This window comes from Chiroxiphia lanceolata, chromosome Z (genome assembly GCF_009829145.1).
Source record: "Chiroxiphia lanceolata isolate bChiLan1 chromosome Z, bChiLan1.pri, whole genome shotgun sequence".
NCBI classification, from domain to species: Eukaryota; Metazoa; Chordata; class Aves; order Passeriformes; family Pipridae; genus Chiroxiphia; species Chiroxiphia lanceolata.
The window spans coordinates 73375174-73392603 of NC_045671.1; the positions used below are offsets into that span (position 1 = coordinate 73375174).

The window sequence follows — 17430 nt, forward strand, 5'->3', positions numbered from 1 at the left end:
TAAAATAGTATCATTTTCAAATGGAGTACACTTAAAAGCATATTATCAAGAAATATGTGACAAATGATTAATCACGTGTCGCTTTTCTGCTTTTAGCAGCCATGATGATGAATCCAAAAATTACCTTTTACAGATGAAGAGTTAGAAATTCTGTTTCAAACATTAGAAATATTTTTGTTAGAAGATTGGTTTCCTCAGAGAAAGATCTGTTACAAATCCTGCTTTGGGTAGGGCCGCAGCATAAACTGTAGTTACACATTAACTTTGATGCAACTCGTGGTTACTTTCTATCAGACATTCTGAAGAAGAGGGAAGACGTGAAATTTAATGTTAAAAGATTTAAATTACACTCTTACCTTGCTTTCACTTTCATTAAGGTTGGTTCAAGCATCACCAATTTCACCTGAGCTTTTCATCTTGTGAACGCTCTTAAGAAAATTAATTAACAGGGACAGGGAGTCAATAGAAGTAAAGGCCATGTAAATCACTTACAATTTTTGGATAATGATGTCTTTATCAAAAAGGAATAAGACAAGAAATGCTATGACTGAAATATACACAAGCAGAGCAACTGTCAGTGGATGCCCTGAAAATCTTGAGTGGCAGTTGTGCTAGAAATGTGTATTTTTAATAACTGATGGTTAGTTATACCCACAGAAAGCAAAATTAAGCATTTATCCTAAGCAACATTACTGTGCATATTTAGGTAATTTCATTGAACAATGTATTTAAAATCCAAATAATTGTAAGCCCGGTGCCTAAAGTTCATTTTCAGGTTCCAAAACAGAGCTTGTTGAGACATATATCATCTGTTGACTTGTCTTAGGAATACACTCTGTGAGAGAATAGATAAAAGATCAGCTCTTTCACTGGCAAAAAATGTAACATACTTCCTTGAAAATAGGTGACCTATATCACTTTATTACTTTACTTGCTTTTCACCTGCTACTTCTTTTTTTTTTCTTCCCTTCTGTGAAAAAATCTCTCTTTGTCCTTGCTTATAAACATGAAAGGAAGATAAAATGAATGGTATGAGGAGTGAATGTACACAGGCCCAGAATTATTCATAGGGCAGATATGTTAAATGCTGGACTTTCCGCAGTCCTAATTTAATATCCTCCTAAGATTTCTTGAATTAATTAAAAGGTATTTTTAGATCCTGTGGATATTAGTAGGCCTATTTATTTTTTAATTTTTTTTTTTGTGGCTAATGTCAACAGTAAAGCCATTTTATACTTTCTCAGCTATATAATTTATACATATACATATATATATGCATATACATATAAATATAGATATACATATATATATATATGTATACATATACATACGTATACCCTTGGTTAGAATGTTAACTAATTTCTAAGGTGTTAATTTCTAAACTAGTTAATATTTAGTTAAAGTGTGTCAATCTATTTTAATATATTTTCTCTCGTATTTATAAAAAAAAAATAATTTTTCTTTTTATACCTCATGACTGTGTTATAATTTAGTACAGTGCTGTAAAACATTAAGGAGTTATTATTAAAATTGTTTTTTCAGTCAACCACTGCAAACCTAGGAGCAAGTCACCAAAATTCTTCACATTTCTCGTCATATCACCAGAATGGAAATTGGCTTTACTGATAGTTACTTGTTGTGTTGGAACTCGTTCTAGAATAGGAAGTAAACATGAGTTTAGAATGGGAAATAGATCTCAAGTACTGTGGTCAGGTTTATTTTTCAGGTGATTTTTCTTTTTTTTTTTAGTTTTCTATTATTTTTACAAGAGCAGAAAGAAATCTGTCGTGATGTTGCTCTGTTGTGGCACAGCTTGTGAAGAAATCGTTTTGTTAGTTTATCAGCCTCTATTGAATTGCAGACAGTTGAATGGGTAATAAGTAACAAATCGGCATCTTACACTTTATTTCTCTTCCGTTTCATAGTCTTTTTTTGCATAATTAGAATATTTGTTATAAGTAATAGAAATATATAAGAAATCCTCATCATTTTCTTGTGCTTGTGTTGATGTGTTCCTCAGTGAGCTTGAAGACTTCCTTCATGCTGTTGCACTCCTTTTCCAGGATTTTGCATTTCTTGATGCAAAAGTGACTTGTACAAAAGTACAAGTGATGTGTAAATGAGCGGAAAAAAAAGAGTGGAAATGCTCTTTGTTTTTCACTTTAGGTGTTTGCCTAATTACTGTGAACACGGTGGGAAGTGCTCACAGTCCTGGAACAGCTTCTACTGCAACTGTGCCAACACTGGTTACAAGGGAGCTACTTGTCATTATCGTGAGTCTAAGATGTTTTCTGTTTTCTATGCTTTTATTTTTGATTGAATTTCTTCACCACAAAAGAAAAAAAACAACCAAAAACAAACAAACAAACCAACCCACCATCAAAACCCATTTGTATCGATCATTCATAAAGTATTTTTGGTCCTGGTAAAAACTCACAATTTCGTTAAAGAAATACATTAGGAATTCAAAATATGTAGCAATAAAAACTCTCTGTAAGTGTAACTCTTACTTTGTTTTTCTTTCACGTTTTTCGTGTTTTACATGAGATGGTGAGTAATATCCTCTCCCACCCGTATAATTCCACATTCTGAATCACCAAATAATTTAGAAATGTGGGAAAAAAATAATTTTTATTCATCACAACAATTAATATTCTATTTTTTTTTCGGAGACAGTGGGGCTACATGTTTATGTAGTTTGCTAAGTCCGGAAGTAGATTAGGAGAAAATAAAATAAATAATTAGAAATCTAATTGAAAGTAACAGCTATTTTCACAGGAGTTACTATACATTTCTACTGCTTTCAGCATGTTCTGGGAAAACAATAAAATCAGTACTTTTGTGTACTTCTAACAATTAGAAAATCCTATGAAAGTTTACTGGTAATTTTTAAAAAAATTCGAAGACTGTCTTAGTGATCAGATAAATAATTCTCTCCTTATAAGTTGTCCTTATAAATCCTTATAAAATCTTTACAGTCCTTATAAAATCTTTGCAGTCCTTTGTGGCAACATTTACAAAAATGACATATATCTACACACATGGGATTTTTTGAGAAATCACTGATTTTAGAAGACTGTCTATTAAATCCTAATAACTTAGTTGTGAAGAACACAGTGGCATAAATAATAGCATTAAGAAAAACTGTGTAACATAGAAAGGGTGCCAATAGTACACCTGCTTTTGAATACCCACAGTGTATAACATTAAACATTTAAGTCCAAGGTAAAGATGAAGGTGATTTGATAGATTACTATTTGAAAAGTCATAAATTGAATCAACTGATGATGCCTATGAGGACAGATGGAGGCTGTGGTTTCCTGATGATTAGGACTCAGTGAGAAAGCAAATGATCTGATGAGTCATCTAACTCTTTTTAATTGTCAAAAGTAAATTAATGAACATTTTAACTTCCTTTGTCATGTCTAAATTTAACTAAGACTATTTACTGTAAGGAACCACAAAATTCTATCTGAAAATTGCATAAATTGTGCACTATGGATATTTCAGAGTAAGCTATCTGAATGAATTGTCTTTTTCATCAGTGTTGCCATATGATGTCTGTAACCAACAGGCAAAAAAAAAAGAACAGAGAGATCACACTCTTCAAAAAATTAGAGCTTTTTAAAAAAATACCAGCACATCTTTTGGATTACTATACTAGTGCTTTATAACTTATTTAAAAAATAATTGAAAGAAACTGAATTTATATAGATCAAAATCTTCCAAACTTAATAATCACTGTCAGCTTGGTTTTATTTGTATAGCACTACTTTTTGTTATTTAACCTAATGGCTCGTTGTTTCTGGCAGAATTTTTTCAAGTCTTGATAATAACTAATAGACCACACAGTTTAATTTTGGAAAGAAAGTCCAGAACATTATGACTGCTTAATAGAAATATAGTGGCTAAAGGAGAATTTAAGGTAATGTGGTCTAGCTGTGGGGTTATGATCAGTGGTGCCTGAGATACAGTTACAGAGATGGACTTGTGTGTCTTTTTTTTCCTCAGATATTTGATCATAAAGAAGTCATCACAGACTTTTCTTTTAGGATTTGACTGATATAAAGTATACATGACAAGGGACCAAGGAGCTGTCATTTTGTCGTTGCTTATTTTGTTCTTTTACAAGTCTCTGACAAGTCACTTGCCTTTCCTTTTAGAAAGGGAAGAAAACAAGATGTGTGAAAGCCAAAAAAATGCTTACCTTCTGCTGTATGCAACAGCAACAGCAACAGCAAAAAAAATCTGATTTGATGGAGGTAGTTAATGATTGTTTCCTCAAAATCTTATTACCAGGGTCTAAGTAATACCATTGGCATTCTACCATTATTCAACATTTTTACAGTCATTTACTCACCCATGCTTCATGTTTTCCTCCCTGAAGTTTTTAGCTTGAAATAGCAAAGAAGATGCTTAAAAATGACCCTAGTGATCTCCAGGATAAAACCAAATGTGCTTAACAACTTGTAATGAAATCACAGTTTTGGTGGCGCGATTTCATCTTCGTTCTTTAGCTGCTAACAAGCAAACCCAAATTCTTTTCCCAACGTCAGTTGTGGGGTTGTTTTGGTTTTGTTTTTTTTTTTTTTTCTAAATTCCTTGAATAAAATGCCAAATTATGCCCTAACATTTGTGATGAAATGTGCTCTCTTTTCCAGCCATTTACGAGCAATCGTGTGAAGCCTATAAGCACAGAGGGAACACTTCAGGCTTTTACAGTATCGATTCAGATGGAAGTGGCCCCTTGGGACCGTTTCTCGTCTATTGTAATATGACAGGTGAGGTGATAAACTTCCTTAACTTGCAGCTCATTAGACTGAAACATGAGTTGTCCAGTGAGAAACCTCTGCAACTCCCGAGTTTAATGTAAACACCCACAACAAAATGAAGGTGGCTCCTCAGCTGAGGATATCGGACAAAGAATTAGGCAGAGAAATTAGAATAATAACAGGATTCAGGCTGTGAAGCTAACACAGCATTGTTATTGTGCTTTCCATAAATGGGATGTGTTCCATATGAAAACAGTGTCGTACTAGTTCATTTCTGGGGAGCAGCTTTGTTGAAGCCTCTTGAGGACACTTAAGGAAATGAGAAATAAGTTGTGTTTTATGAGAAATTTGCTGATTTTTTTTGCCTCTGGTAGCCTTCTGAAAAATTGCAGTTCAGACCTACCCTTTGTTCTGAGGGATATAGGTGTTAAATTTCATTTTTCAAACTACCAGGAGAGCTTTTGGAGAATACAAATGCAACCAGTGAGACTTTTGCAGCCTCACTTTCAGGCACCCTGTTTCTTCCTCTGCCACCAGTTCTTTGAATCTGATCACTTATATAATTAGAAGTTCCAGGTAACAGAGCTGGTTGTCAGTCTGCTGTTTAACAAATGACTTGATCTCTGTATGATATATGGTGTATTGATATATGTCCTTTCAACAAATTTTACGTTTACGTGGTTTTTTGAAATTTATTATTGCATGATTTGTGTTATTTCCTTTTCTTTTTACTTAGCCCCTGTTTATTCGAATTGCTTTCCAGAAAAAATGATGGAAACACTTTATGGTTTTGTGTGACACAAATACATTTTTACACAGCTATAGGTGTTTAAAAGACTACATGAATAGGTTAGGTTTGTATTGATTTAGGTATACCCTAAGTGTTGAGAACTTGACTTAGAAACCTTTCCACAAGCTTTTGATGTTGAAAAATTTATGGTCACATCTATTTCTTGAGAAGGTGTCTGATAGTGGCATTTGTTGATTTGCACTGTGATGTAAAGAATACATATTAGTTATGTTGAAATAATAAAATGCTTATAATTTCAGTTGGTCTGTGCAATTTAACTTGTCTGACTTCTACAGTGAACTGTGCTAGCTCACAGTGAGCACACTTCAGATTGGCACAGGCTCTTAAAAAGAAATATCCTAGTGTCCTATGAGACTAAAAGAGCCCAAAGAAACATGGCAGAAAAATGACAATTTTTTCAAGTGGGTATAACTCTCCAAGGTACAGTGTGGTGTCTGATTTATCCTTGTGTGTCCGTGAACAGCTGTTGCTGTTTTCCTCAGTCACTCCTTATTCACCACATTAAGCAAACATCATTGATCAGTTCTTCAGCTCAAGATGCATCCTGACAGGATGAATCTTCTATATTTGTTTTGTTCCCAGTTTCCTCATGACTGGTATTCCCTTTTTCCCACCAGAGGCAGGGAAGGCAGATGCCCACATTTCATCTTTGACATTCATGGGGCTCTATTTTCAGGCAGCTGGGAGGGAGGTGCCATTCCCTGGTTTTATTCTTGGGGATCATTTTCAGAGTGAAAAGCCCACAGTCCACACTGCCAATTAAGATGACCAAACTTTGCAGTGCACTGTTTTTCCTTTCCCTTTGTATATTTGGGGGTGTGACAACGAGTCTAACAACTGACCTGCTTGTCTTTATTTTTATGTTCAGTGTAATTTAGTGTTTAGCTATATATTTATTGTCCGTGTGTATGCACATGTACAAAAAACAAACAGAAAACCTAAAAAAAAAAAAAACACCTGCACCCGAAAAAAACCAAAATCTAAATTTGCTACATTTCTAGACGTCTGGTTTTTGACACTAGAATCATACCCTTAATCGAAATTTATAATTAGATAAAAAGATATTTCATTTAGATTTCCTGATTACTACTTGTCTTTAAATGACCCTCAGTTCTTTCCTCTGTATAAAAGTCTTATAATGTCTGCCACTTGTGGCCTGTAGGCAGCTGGTGAATTATAATACAATTCTGTTAAATTCTGTTAGAATTGAATTCTGTTGAACAGTTAGAAATACTACTATAAGAATGTCAAAGCTATTATAATCAGATACTACAAATTAAAGAGAGAATATTTCCTCACACCTTTTCAAATTACGTTGGCCATTAAGATGCAAGAATTGGTTACCATGAATCTAATCTTGACTGCCTCAGACCAGGTTTAACTGGGAGCCTGCTCACTCCTGCCTTGAAAAGGGTTTTTTCATCAGGAGAGTGAGACTGTTCCAGGTTTTGAAAGTAGGAGCTGAAATAAAACGAGCTCAGCTCTTTCCTATGCACAGAAGAAGGGGTTTGGCAAAAGCACAAAACAGAAGAATGAATGAGCCTTCATAATGACTACTGTTTAATTTCAGATTTTTTAATTTTAGAATAACTCAACTTCATATAACCTCCCTTTTATAGTAAACACAGTGTATGCAAGCTGCTTTTGTATAATAGAAAATACTTCATACACAATACATTAATCCAAGTTACAAGGATATATGTAATGTAGATAGATTCTGGGATAGAATCTTGTGTTGTTTTATGCATTATTTAAGCGGGGAAAAGTGACAGTACCAAGTGTTATTTCTTTCTATTCTTTCACTGCAATTTACTGAGTCAGCAATGTTTTATTTCTGAGACAAATATTTGGGTGTTTTCACTTGCTCCTTCTTTATTTAATAATCATAATTAGTTGAATACCTGTTACAATCATGGTGCAATAATCTACCTATAAATAGAAACCACAATTAATGGTTTTCATTTTTGCTTAGTGATTTATGTCTCTGTACTATGTGCCTCGAAGCACTTTTTGTAATCAAACAAGTCACCTTAAAGTTTTTTTTTTCTGATTTCATCACGCATTCTCTTCCCATTACCAACTTCTTCAACTCCTTCTCGTTCTTTGTTACTCTTCCCATGTGTTCTGAAAGATGCAACGTGGACAATTATACAGCACAACAGCACCAACCTAACCAGAGTCAAAAGTGCTAATCGAGAGAACCCACACACTGTGTTTTTCAAATACTCTGCCAGCCTAGATCAGCTCCAGGCTACAATTAACCAAGCAGAGCACTGTGAACAGGAGCTTGCTTACTACTGCAAAAAGTCGAGGCTCTTAGATAAGCCAGGTAAGCAAAAGCACACAAATCTCTTTATGTTGCATAGTCCGTTTTATTTTACCAGCTGCAAAGGATATTTATTTCTAAACAACACTCTGGCATTTTGCCACTACTTCTGAACTAATTCTGATATCTAGCACTCGGATTCCTATAAGTTGCCAAGAGATATTTGAACCAGAAAAAACACAAATGTGAATTTAGGATGATCTTCTTTTGGAGAATTAAGTTCTCAAAGTTAATTTCTCTCGTAAGGCTTTTAAATGAACATAGAATGTTATTAACAGACCTCCTCTTGTTCTGTTTTCCAGGGATTTTTTGATTTTAAGTAAGGAATTACTGAGGAAATATCTTCTTAAAGGAACACAAATTAGTGCATAAATACCAGCAGAAGTTAATGTGCACAGCTAATGTGCATATTGTGAGTACTTGATAAAAAGTATCGATAACATTGAATTTCCACTGCCTAATATAAACATTCATAAAAAACTCAATAATTAAAATGTGGGTTATTGACAAAATTATAACTATTTCAAGAAAAGAGATCCTCTGATCTACTTAAATAAAACTAAATTTATGTAGTCTACTTAAATCTTAACTCTCACTGACAGAGCTGCTATTAAAAGACTATACTCTTAGCATCCATTCTAAGTACTCCAAATAATGTGGAGGTAAAAACATCATTGTTTAATGTTTTTTGAAAAGTGAAAGATCAGTGAAATTGTTTGACTCATTCACCAGAAACTCTGAAACTGCTAAAATTGATTTCTTGGCATTCTTTCCTACTAAGTAGAAAGAAGGCTTCTGAGTGAAGCACTCTCTGGTTCTGTCTCTATACTCTTTTATTATGTATTCTTTCTCCCCAGTTATGCCAGGAATATCTCTGGACTTCTTAGACTATTATTCACTCTTGGCAAGTTATCTGTTTCAAAGCACCTTCACAGCAAAAAAATGAACCTACTGCTTAAGATGTCCACTAAGCCTTCCTTTTACCTGTGGGGTCCAATTAAACCTATGTTCAAAAGCCTGGTTTACTTCAATCAGAGAGTTTAAAGATTTTTTTTTATTTTTTTTTAAGTTTTTTAATGTAAAGAGATTGCTTATTAGTAAGGTAAAATAATATGCTCTTTATATTTTTATGCCATTCATACTATATATAGGCGCATATTTATAATATACACATAAATAGGCTAAAATAAATGTATTGAAATAGTGCAAGTAGTCAATTGTGATAAGTCATCTAAAATTTAGTTTTGAATGCTTGGAATAAATAGACATAGGAAAGTTGTTTGAGAGTTCTGTGGATTTTCTAAAATCATTCTTCATTTAAACACAGTTTAATCCCTCCCACTTCTGTTATTCATAATTTCCACTAGGTATGCCTGACGGGTACAAAAGTTGATGATGGTTACATTAAATACTTTTTGGAATATACAGTCTACATAATAATTTTTAACTGGCTATATTTTAAGAATACATTATAGTCAATCAGCCTGGAGAGCATTTGCAAATTATCTCATTAAAGAAGTCATTTATTAATACATTTATGTGATCATTATGAAGAAATCCATTTTAATTAATGGCTTACTTCTATTTAGGCAGTACTTTCTACCAAGGCAGAGAAAACAATCTGAGCTAATCAGTATGAACTCACAGCATTTCAGTAAATACTCTCTCCTCACTCTGCTGTATGATCAAATAACTGAGACCAACTCTTAAACACACCCCAATGTCCCTAGTGCAAGACTGGGAATGCTAATTCATGACTACAATATAAGGCACGCTGTTGAAGCAGCAGAAACGTTCTGCTTTTTACAGCCTTAGTTGTTGGAACCTTTTTAAAGTGTTGTCTGATAAATTATTTATAAACTCTCCGCGGATTTTCTTCCTCCTGTGGTGGTTTGCAAACACAAACACTGATATTGGACATTGATGCCATTATGCGAGTTTTGACTTTTCCAAAAACTGCTCACAGTGTTTTTTGGCCTGCTGGGCCCACAGTTGTGTGGTAATGAATGCAGTCAATATGTTTACCATCTGAAAGATTGTCAGCCTAACAGAGGTCTTATCTAGCAGCCAGGTTTAATAAGCAGTGGCAGTTGGGAGTGAAGTTGAGACCAGAATAAATTCCACCTTCTTCATGGCGGCCTACTGCTGAAAACTTGGAACTCTGACAAAATCAAAAAGAGGTGCCTCCATAAGAAATGCTGTAATTTGACAGTGCCTGATTTCTTCTCAGGTCTTGACTTTCATGCGTCTATCACCCTTCTTCTGGCTCATTTGAGGTGGTTTATCTTTATGCTTCACATCTTTTAGCTATCTTCTGTTCTGTAGATATTTACTCTGTTGCTATGCTTGCTTGGCAGTATCTTTAGGTTTATTCTGCAGTACTGTGACATTAAGGAAACATCCAGTTTTATCACTTTACTGCAAACAGTGCTGACTGGATGCACCACAGAGAGAGGTAACAGTCCTGGGAAACCTCACTTCTGCTCACCACATATGTCACCTTGCTTATGGGAGCAGCTTTAACATTATTTCTGCTGTCTCTGAGTACATAAAGTCTGAATCTGCTGTTTATGACAACAGCTCTCTTTGGGTATTTCTAATTAACATCACTATTCAGCTGCTTAATGTTCATCACAGATGTGGGCAGTAGTACTCTGGAGTACTCTTGGTAGTGGGATGAGACCGTTTATGTTTGTCTCCACATTCTGTTGCTGGTAGTTCCAAGATCTGAAATGGATCTTTACCTGGGAATATAAACTACCCTGATTTTTAGGATGATGGTATCTCCTCTTTCATGGGCCATTTTAAAATGAATTACATAAATGGACTGCCTAAGATAAATTATTCTAATATTATGCCTGACTGAGCTAGGTGCTGTGAGTTCCCTTTTCACTAATGCAAGCAAAAACCTGTGACAACCATTTAATACGTGATAATGAAGAACTAAAATTAATAATTACTTACCAAGGAAAGGTGGTAATTTTTTTTTTTTATATTTCCACGGTCATTTAAAGGTTAGAGCAGGGATTTTTGTCTCCTTAACCTTTGGGAAAAGGTTAAAATGAGAGAATTAGGAGACAAGACAGGATATTGATTTTCTCTAATGTGCTTTTTAGATGGGATGCCACTGAGCTGGTGGATTGGAAGAACCAATGAAACTCATACTTACTGGGGAGGTTCACTGCCTGCTGTCCAAAAGTGTGCTTGTGGATTAGAGGGAAGCTGCATCGATTCCCAGCATTCCTGCAACTGTGATGCTGACAGGGATGAATGGTAACTTGTTACTGTTGCTTTTTTTCCTTGTGAAAATTAAATAAAGAAGATACACAGACCTTGGCAAATTTATAATCCAGAGGTAGTTGGAAATCTAAGTTGCCATAGTGTCACCTGTTTCTTTGCTATTCAACATAATTTTTCACAAAATTGTTGCTGTGTACATTAGGTATTATTACTGATTCTTTCACTCTGAATTCTGGGGAAAGTTTAATTTTGTACAGATACTTTCTAGTCTCTTAGTACATTACAGGTTGTATATTAAGACATTAGCTCAGTCTTTAGCACAACTTCAGTTAATTTTAGAATACTGAAAGTAATTAAAGCTAAAATGAAGAGTTCTGGGGAAAAAAAAGTTAATTTTTAGCATATTTTTAGCTACACTTTTAAGTTTAGAATTTTTACACCCTTTTTTCCATCTACAACTTAGATAATTAAAATTAACACCCTTGTTATCTGCGAAGTAAAGGACTCATGGAAGTTTATTCTAAGGGGATGGAAGGATTTCAGAAATGTAGGTCTTCCACTTGTACTGGAAATTCTCTAATGTCATTTATGATCCCATTCAAATAAGTAAATATATAAGAGATGAGTTCTTGTTACAATGACAAATCTGAACCTGCCTATTCATTTAAGGGGATTAGATACAACTTTTTCAACAATAGCTCCAGGGCAGTGCAGGACTTTATAAAGCAGAGGCACTTTTCAAGTGGAAGTTCTTCTGTAGAAGAAGCTTTTAAGCTCTTAAATTTGGAAGTCTATTTAACTTATATTAATCAAGTTCAGTGAGTATGTTACCAAATACATTTTAAAAAGTGCATCAGCATCTGTTTCTTGAAAGTGGAAATATGTAAGGAAGGTGCTTATGAGCATCTCCATGTGTGCAAAATAAAGCAATACGTGATTTTCCTCTCAAGTTAGGTATCTACCTTTCCTTTAGAGGAGCAACTAGTGAATTTGGTTAGAAAATGCTTGTTCTCTCAGCATGAGCAGGCTCAGAAATGAAAATACAACAAAGAGTTAGTCAAAGAACAATTCTTTAAAAAGCTTCAAACGTTTCTGGAGAAAAGAATTTGCATTTGTGGTAAAACTCACAGAGGGATATCTGCAATACTTGTTCCAATAGAGAGATTAAAGAAACACACAGAACACTAGAAATTTCCCTTTCTTATGCTGTACAAAATTGAAAACAGTATTTGACTCTCAACAGAAAGAGAAGTGTTACAAGATGAGTTCATTTTGAAACAAAATTTGGAATAGTTGCTCGTACATGTCATATATTCTTACTCAGTTTTGTCATTTATTTAATACATGCTCACATACATGGGTTAATTTATAATGGTAACATATTTGTAAATAAATAGGTAAGAGGATATGTGCATATCTTTTTATATATTTACCTATATATTTTATATATATATGTATATATACTTTATATAGATATACTATAGTCACTGTGAGTAAATTGCTGATGTTGATGAGTGTTTTACATTGAAAATGTAATGACTCTGGGTTTATATTTCTGTTTGTATCCACTTTTGACATTTTTAAGTGGAGACTTATCCCAGTGATTCCAGTGTTACAGTTTATGTGTAAAGAGAGTTTTGTTTTGGTACTTGCTATCACTCTCGGATTTAGTTCCCTAGAGACTACTGGTTATAATCATTTGACTACAAACTGTTCATAGAGTCAAAAAACTAGTAGAAGTTTTGTTTGTTTGAGATGCATTCTGAGCTTAGAAAATGAGTTACACCCTGTGGTTTTGGAAATATGGTTTCTATAACCTGCTTTTATAGGGAAACCTATCTTATTTCATAGATTGGACACAGATTTAAATCTAAAACTTCTTGCTTGGATAGTCAAAATCTTTAAGTCTCTAGAAGTCTAGCATGAAAGAGATTATTTTTTTAAGAATCCGGTCCTAAAAATTTAAAAATTATACTTATACTGCTTTTCCTGTACACTCAGCATGGCTTTTTACATTTCTATTTGATTTTTTAAACTTTTGTCAGGGCAAAAAAAAAAAAAAGTTAAAAAAAGAAAGGTAGACTTACTTGGAAATTATGTTAAGCCATTAAATAGTCCATAGTGATGAGTTATAAATATGTGTCCTCAGCAAATTAAAGTTACTGATGTGAGCAAATTCATTGACTTAGTCAGCCAGTCAGGTACCTATTTATGTCAAGAAGACTTTTCTCTTGCTCAAGCAAACAAGCACAACCATAAAACTACCCACTTCCTATGCAATTCTTTCAGTAATGCCAAATAAGCACAGTATCAATACCAAAGCACACATTCTATTCAGGGTTGTTTGTATAGTATGGCCAGTCTTCGCAAACGAAGATTTGGGAAAGGTCTTTACCCTTCGAGCCTGCGCAGTGGATTTTTTAGGTGAGACACAGTGTGTGCTGAGCTGAGCCCACCCTTTAATCCTGAGGTTCATCTGCCGGGGCCGAGCGAGCTTGGACGGTGGCAGTGAGGTCCTCAGGACGTAGGTTTGTTTAGAGTGACCTTCTCTTAGATGGATGGCCTTACAGGGCTGACGAGCTCCATCTGCCCGGGGGACTTTTTCTCTGACCGGGAATCGAACCCGGGCCGCGGCGGTGAAAGCCAAACATATATTTATGCAGCACTTTTAAATTCGGAATATCTTTCCTTTTCCCCAGCAATGCATCAGTGATACTGAAAAATTTATTGGAAACATTTAGGAGAGCTGTGGCTTTCATTTTTACCTTTTCAGGACTAATGACACTGGCTTCCTTTCCTACAAGGAGCATCTACCAGTAACTGAAATTGTGATCACAGACACTGACAGACCAAATTCTGAAGCAGCTTACAAACTGGGGCCTTTGCTTTGTCGTGGTGACAGTAAGTAACAACTGCAGAGTTTTTCTAAACAGTGTGTTTTGACTGTAATAAATTTTAAATGTTATTTGCTAGAAGCCTAAGAGAGGCTTCTGTAAAACTTTCATCCAGTTCTTTTTGTAATTAGAAAAGGAAATGCCGTAATCTTGTGCAAACCAGGGGAGGATTGTAAAAATGTATTTTCCATGATACACATCAATAGTGAAGACCAAAAAATGTTGTTATTATAATTTTCAAACAGATATTTTGGTTTTATGCAATATGAATTATGAATAAAGTACTGCATGAAGGTGAGTTTATAACTGGCTCCCATATCCAGGGAACACACCCTTCACTAGATATGTGTGCCTCCATTACAAAACATTATGAATATTTTTGCAGCTAGGAAAATCATACTGTGGGAAATTAATCCATCTGGCTTTTTTAATTTTTCTAATTTTTATAAGCTTTATAAGTAGTTATATAGTAGAAGTAGATTTTGAAGCAGCAGCCCTTATTCCTTTACCTTTAGCATAGTAACTATACACATTCCCCCACCCTATCACCCCATTCCATGCTCCCCATATCAATTCTATCCCTGAATTCCATTAGAAAATGTTTATAAATTTACGCAATAACTCAGACTTTACATCCTGAATATACATATGTGGCAACTAGAAAAATACCATGAGCGAAGAAATAATTTAAAGGACATGTGACAGCTGGAGCAAAACTGATACCTTATTAAAGATTTGCGATGATACTTCTGATTTTCATCAATTTCCACCTTCTGTGGCAAAGAAAACATGTTTGGTCTATGTTCAATAGTAAACTATCATGTAGAGTTCTGTGTTTGCTGCTGTAATCAGAAGTTAGGAGAAGGAATACACAGCCTGTGGTAAATCAGGCCTCCCTTGTGGCCAGGGAGACTGAAGCCAGGGATGAAAGGGAAGCATTCAGAGCTTGTGTAGCACTAATAAGTGGGGAGGAATTTGAGTTCCACCGCTCAGCAAGTTCCCAGCTACTATTAATTACATAATCTGACCTCAAACATGACAAATCTCAAAATGTGGAAGTCAACAATCTTCCCCAGTGTGATCACTAAAACCTACAGACAGTTCTTGACACTCCCTGACTTCATCTGATGTTTGCTTAGTCTGAGTGATTGAATTGCTGCAAAATTCCACACTGATGATGAACGATCACAGTAATCCCAGACAAGCTGTGACAGAGAATTCTAAAGTGTAACGAGAACAAGCACAAGAAGTCAGAGTCTGCATGTCACAGAAACATTTTTGTAATGTCGTACAACGTTACAGGATTTGACTTGAAAAATAAGGAATTTTTAACTGAAATAAGCCCAGTGGAAAGACTTCAGAATATAATAATTAATGGTAATGCAGCAAATACATTGAAAAAAGCGGAATAGTTTTGATCGTTTAGTAACTGCAGTAATAATGTGACTTTTCTGCCATCATATCATACAGATAGTAAGAGATGATGTATTTAAGGAGCTAAGGACAAACTGAGAGAACAACACAGAATTTCTGAAGGAAAACCAATGTAAAATCATAGAATTTTGACATGCAAAACAAAGTGCAATCTGTTGAGAAGAATTATATGAGCATATACAATAAAATATATAAATATGTTATCATATAATTTGTTATGTATTATGTCACTTGTCTCATATCATGTATAATATATAATACATAATATATTAATCATATTGTGAAATGATCACACTCTATAATTATTTAATAGCATGATATAGAATATAGTCCAGAGAAGAGCAATGAAGTTGGTAGAAGGTCTAGAGGTAAGTCCCATGAGGAGCAGCTGAGAGAGCTGGAGTTGTTTAGCCTGGAAAAAAGGAGGCTCATTACTCTAACTCCCTGACAGGAGGGTGTAACCAGATGTGGGTTGGACTCTTCTCCCAGGTGACCTCTTCTTCCAGGCAACCAGTGACATATAAATGTAATATTAATACTGTATTAAAATATCTTAATATATTTCCTCATATATAATTATATATGGCATATTACAATAAATACACTGAGTGTGTGATTTACTGGATTTTTTCCCAATGGTCTTTGTGTATCAGCAGTAAATTTTATAATGAACATTTCCTTTAATGTTCAGTTTTATAGTAAATGTGAAAAGCTATGACTTGCAGTAGTTTCTGAGTTCTACATGTTAAATGCAGAACTAGACAAAACTAATGAATCTAAACCGTCTTGCTGGACCAGTCCTTCTAGCAGCAATTTGAAGCTGCAGGAAGAAAGCAGATCACTATTAAGATTTTTTATTTTTTTTTTCTAACTTGAGGTTGCAGACACCCATGGGGGTCTAATTAAATGTACTTTTAATGACATTTACCTTTAGATAGGTGAAGAATGAGAAAAGAGGTCTAGTAGCAAATACTCATTTTTCAGAAGTGTTGTCAAACAAGGTGGAATAGATATTCTTGGATTCACAGTGTGATTCAAGTACTCTTCAGAGAGATTATTGCTTATTTTTCTCATATCACTCTCTTAAACTAAATTGTACAATTGTACTTCACAGGTGAAATCCTTTATTAAACAGGTTTTTGTCCTATCTGACAGACATAAGTTCTTCAGAATAACTGATTAGCATAGCATGGGGGAGAAGATTAAATGATTCAAAACTAAAAGATCATAAATTCTCATTTTATCAATAATCTGCTCCTTGTAGGACATTTGCTTAGAGAATTGTCTTAAAACATGCACTCCCCTGACTAAGTTTCCAAGTTAAGAGTCACTTATTTAGGTACTTCTGAAAAGTCATGTGCCATAACTTGAATGCAGTCCAGAAGAAGTCGCCTGTTTGTCATTGCACATTTTTTATTTCCATTCTTTTATTTAACATTCCATTACTGTATCTGGCTTCTTTATTTTAGGTTTTATGGATTGATATCTTCAATTAATTATGTTACATACTGGACAGAAAGCCATGCCATATTTGGTACAGCAAGGCGGGAAAGGGTGGTCTTCTATAAGAAAAACAGCAAAAGCAATACAAATACAGTTTATTTTATAAAGTTATTAAAATTACATTCAGATGTTAATGATTTTTTTTCTCAACATTTGTGATAACGTTTGCTAACTGTATTTATAGCATGCCAATGTGAAATGAAAGTAGGAAAGATATTCTGGAAGAATATGGCCATTTAAAGAAACAGTCAGTAGTGACACAGCACCACACAGATGAGTAGCACTTATGCATTTCTGTCATCTCTAAAATATATTACTGATTCATTAGGGATTCATTTCTGCAATCCCTTTTCTGCTGTACCATACAATATGACTAATTAATTGTATGGTAGGACTGCTGGTATCAGACTGAAAAATATATCTAAATATAATGGAAGTTAAGATTACCGT

General features: G+C 34.4%; 1 protein-coding gene across 2 annotated transcripts in view; it reads left to right on the plus strand.

The window, feature by feature from the left end:
* Positions 1-17430, plus strand: part of LOC116780374 (contactin-associated protein-like 4) — a 202069-nt gene that overhangs the window by 154579 nt on the left and 30060 nt on the right. For both annotated transcript variants that reach the window (XM_032675302.1, XM_032675301.1), the window contains exons 11-15: positions 2167-2273; positions 4662-4781; positions 7715-7912; positions 11026-11182; positions 13923-14050. In XM_032675302.1, coding sequence (XP_032531193.1) covers positions 2167-2273; positions 4662-4781; positions 7715-7912; positions 11026-11182; positions 13923-14050 — 710 coding nt within the window. The remainder of the gene's footprint in view (positions 1-2166; positions 2274-4661; positions 4782-7714; positions 7913-11025; positions 11183-13922; positions 14051-17430) is intronic.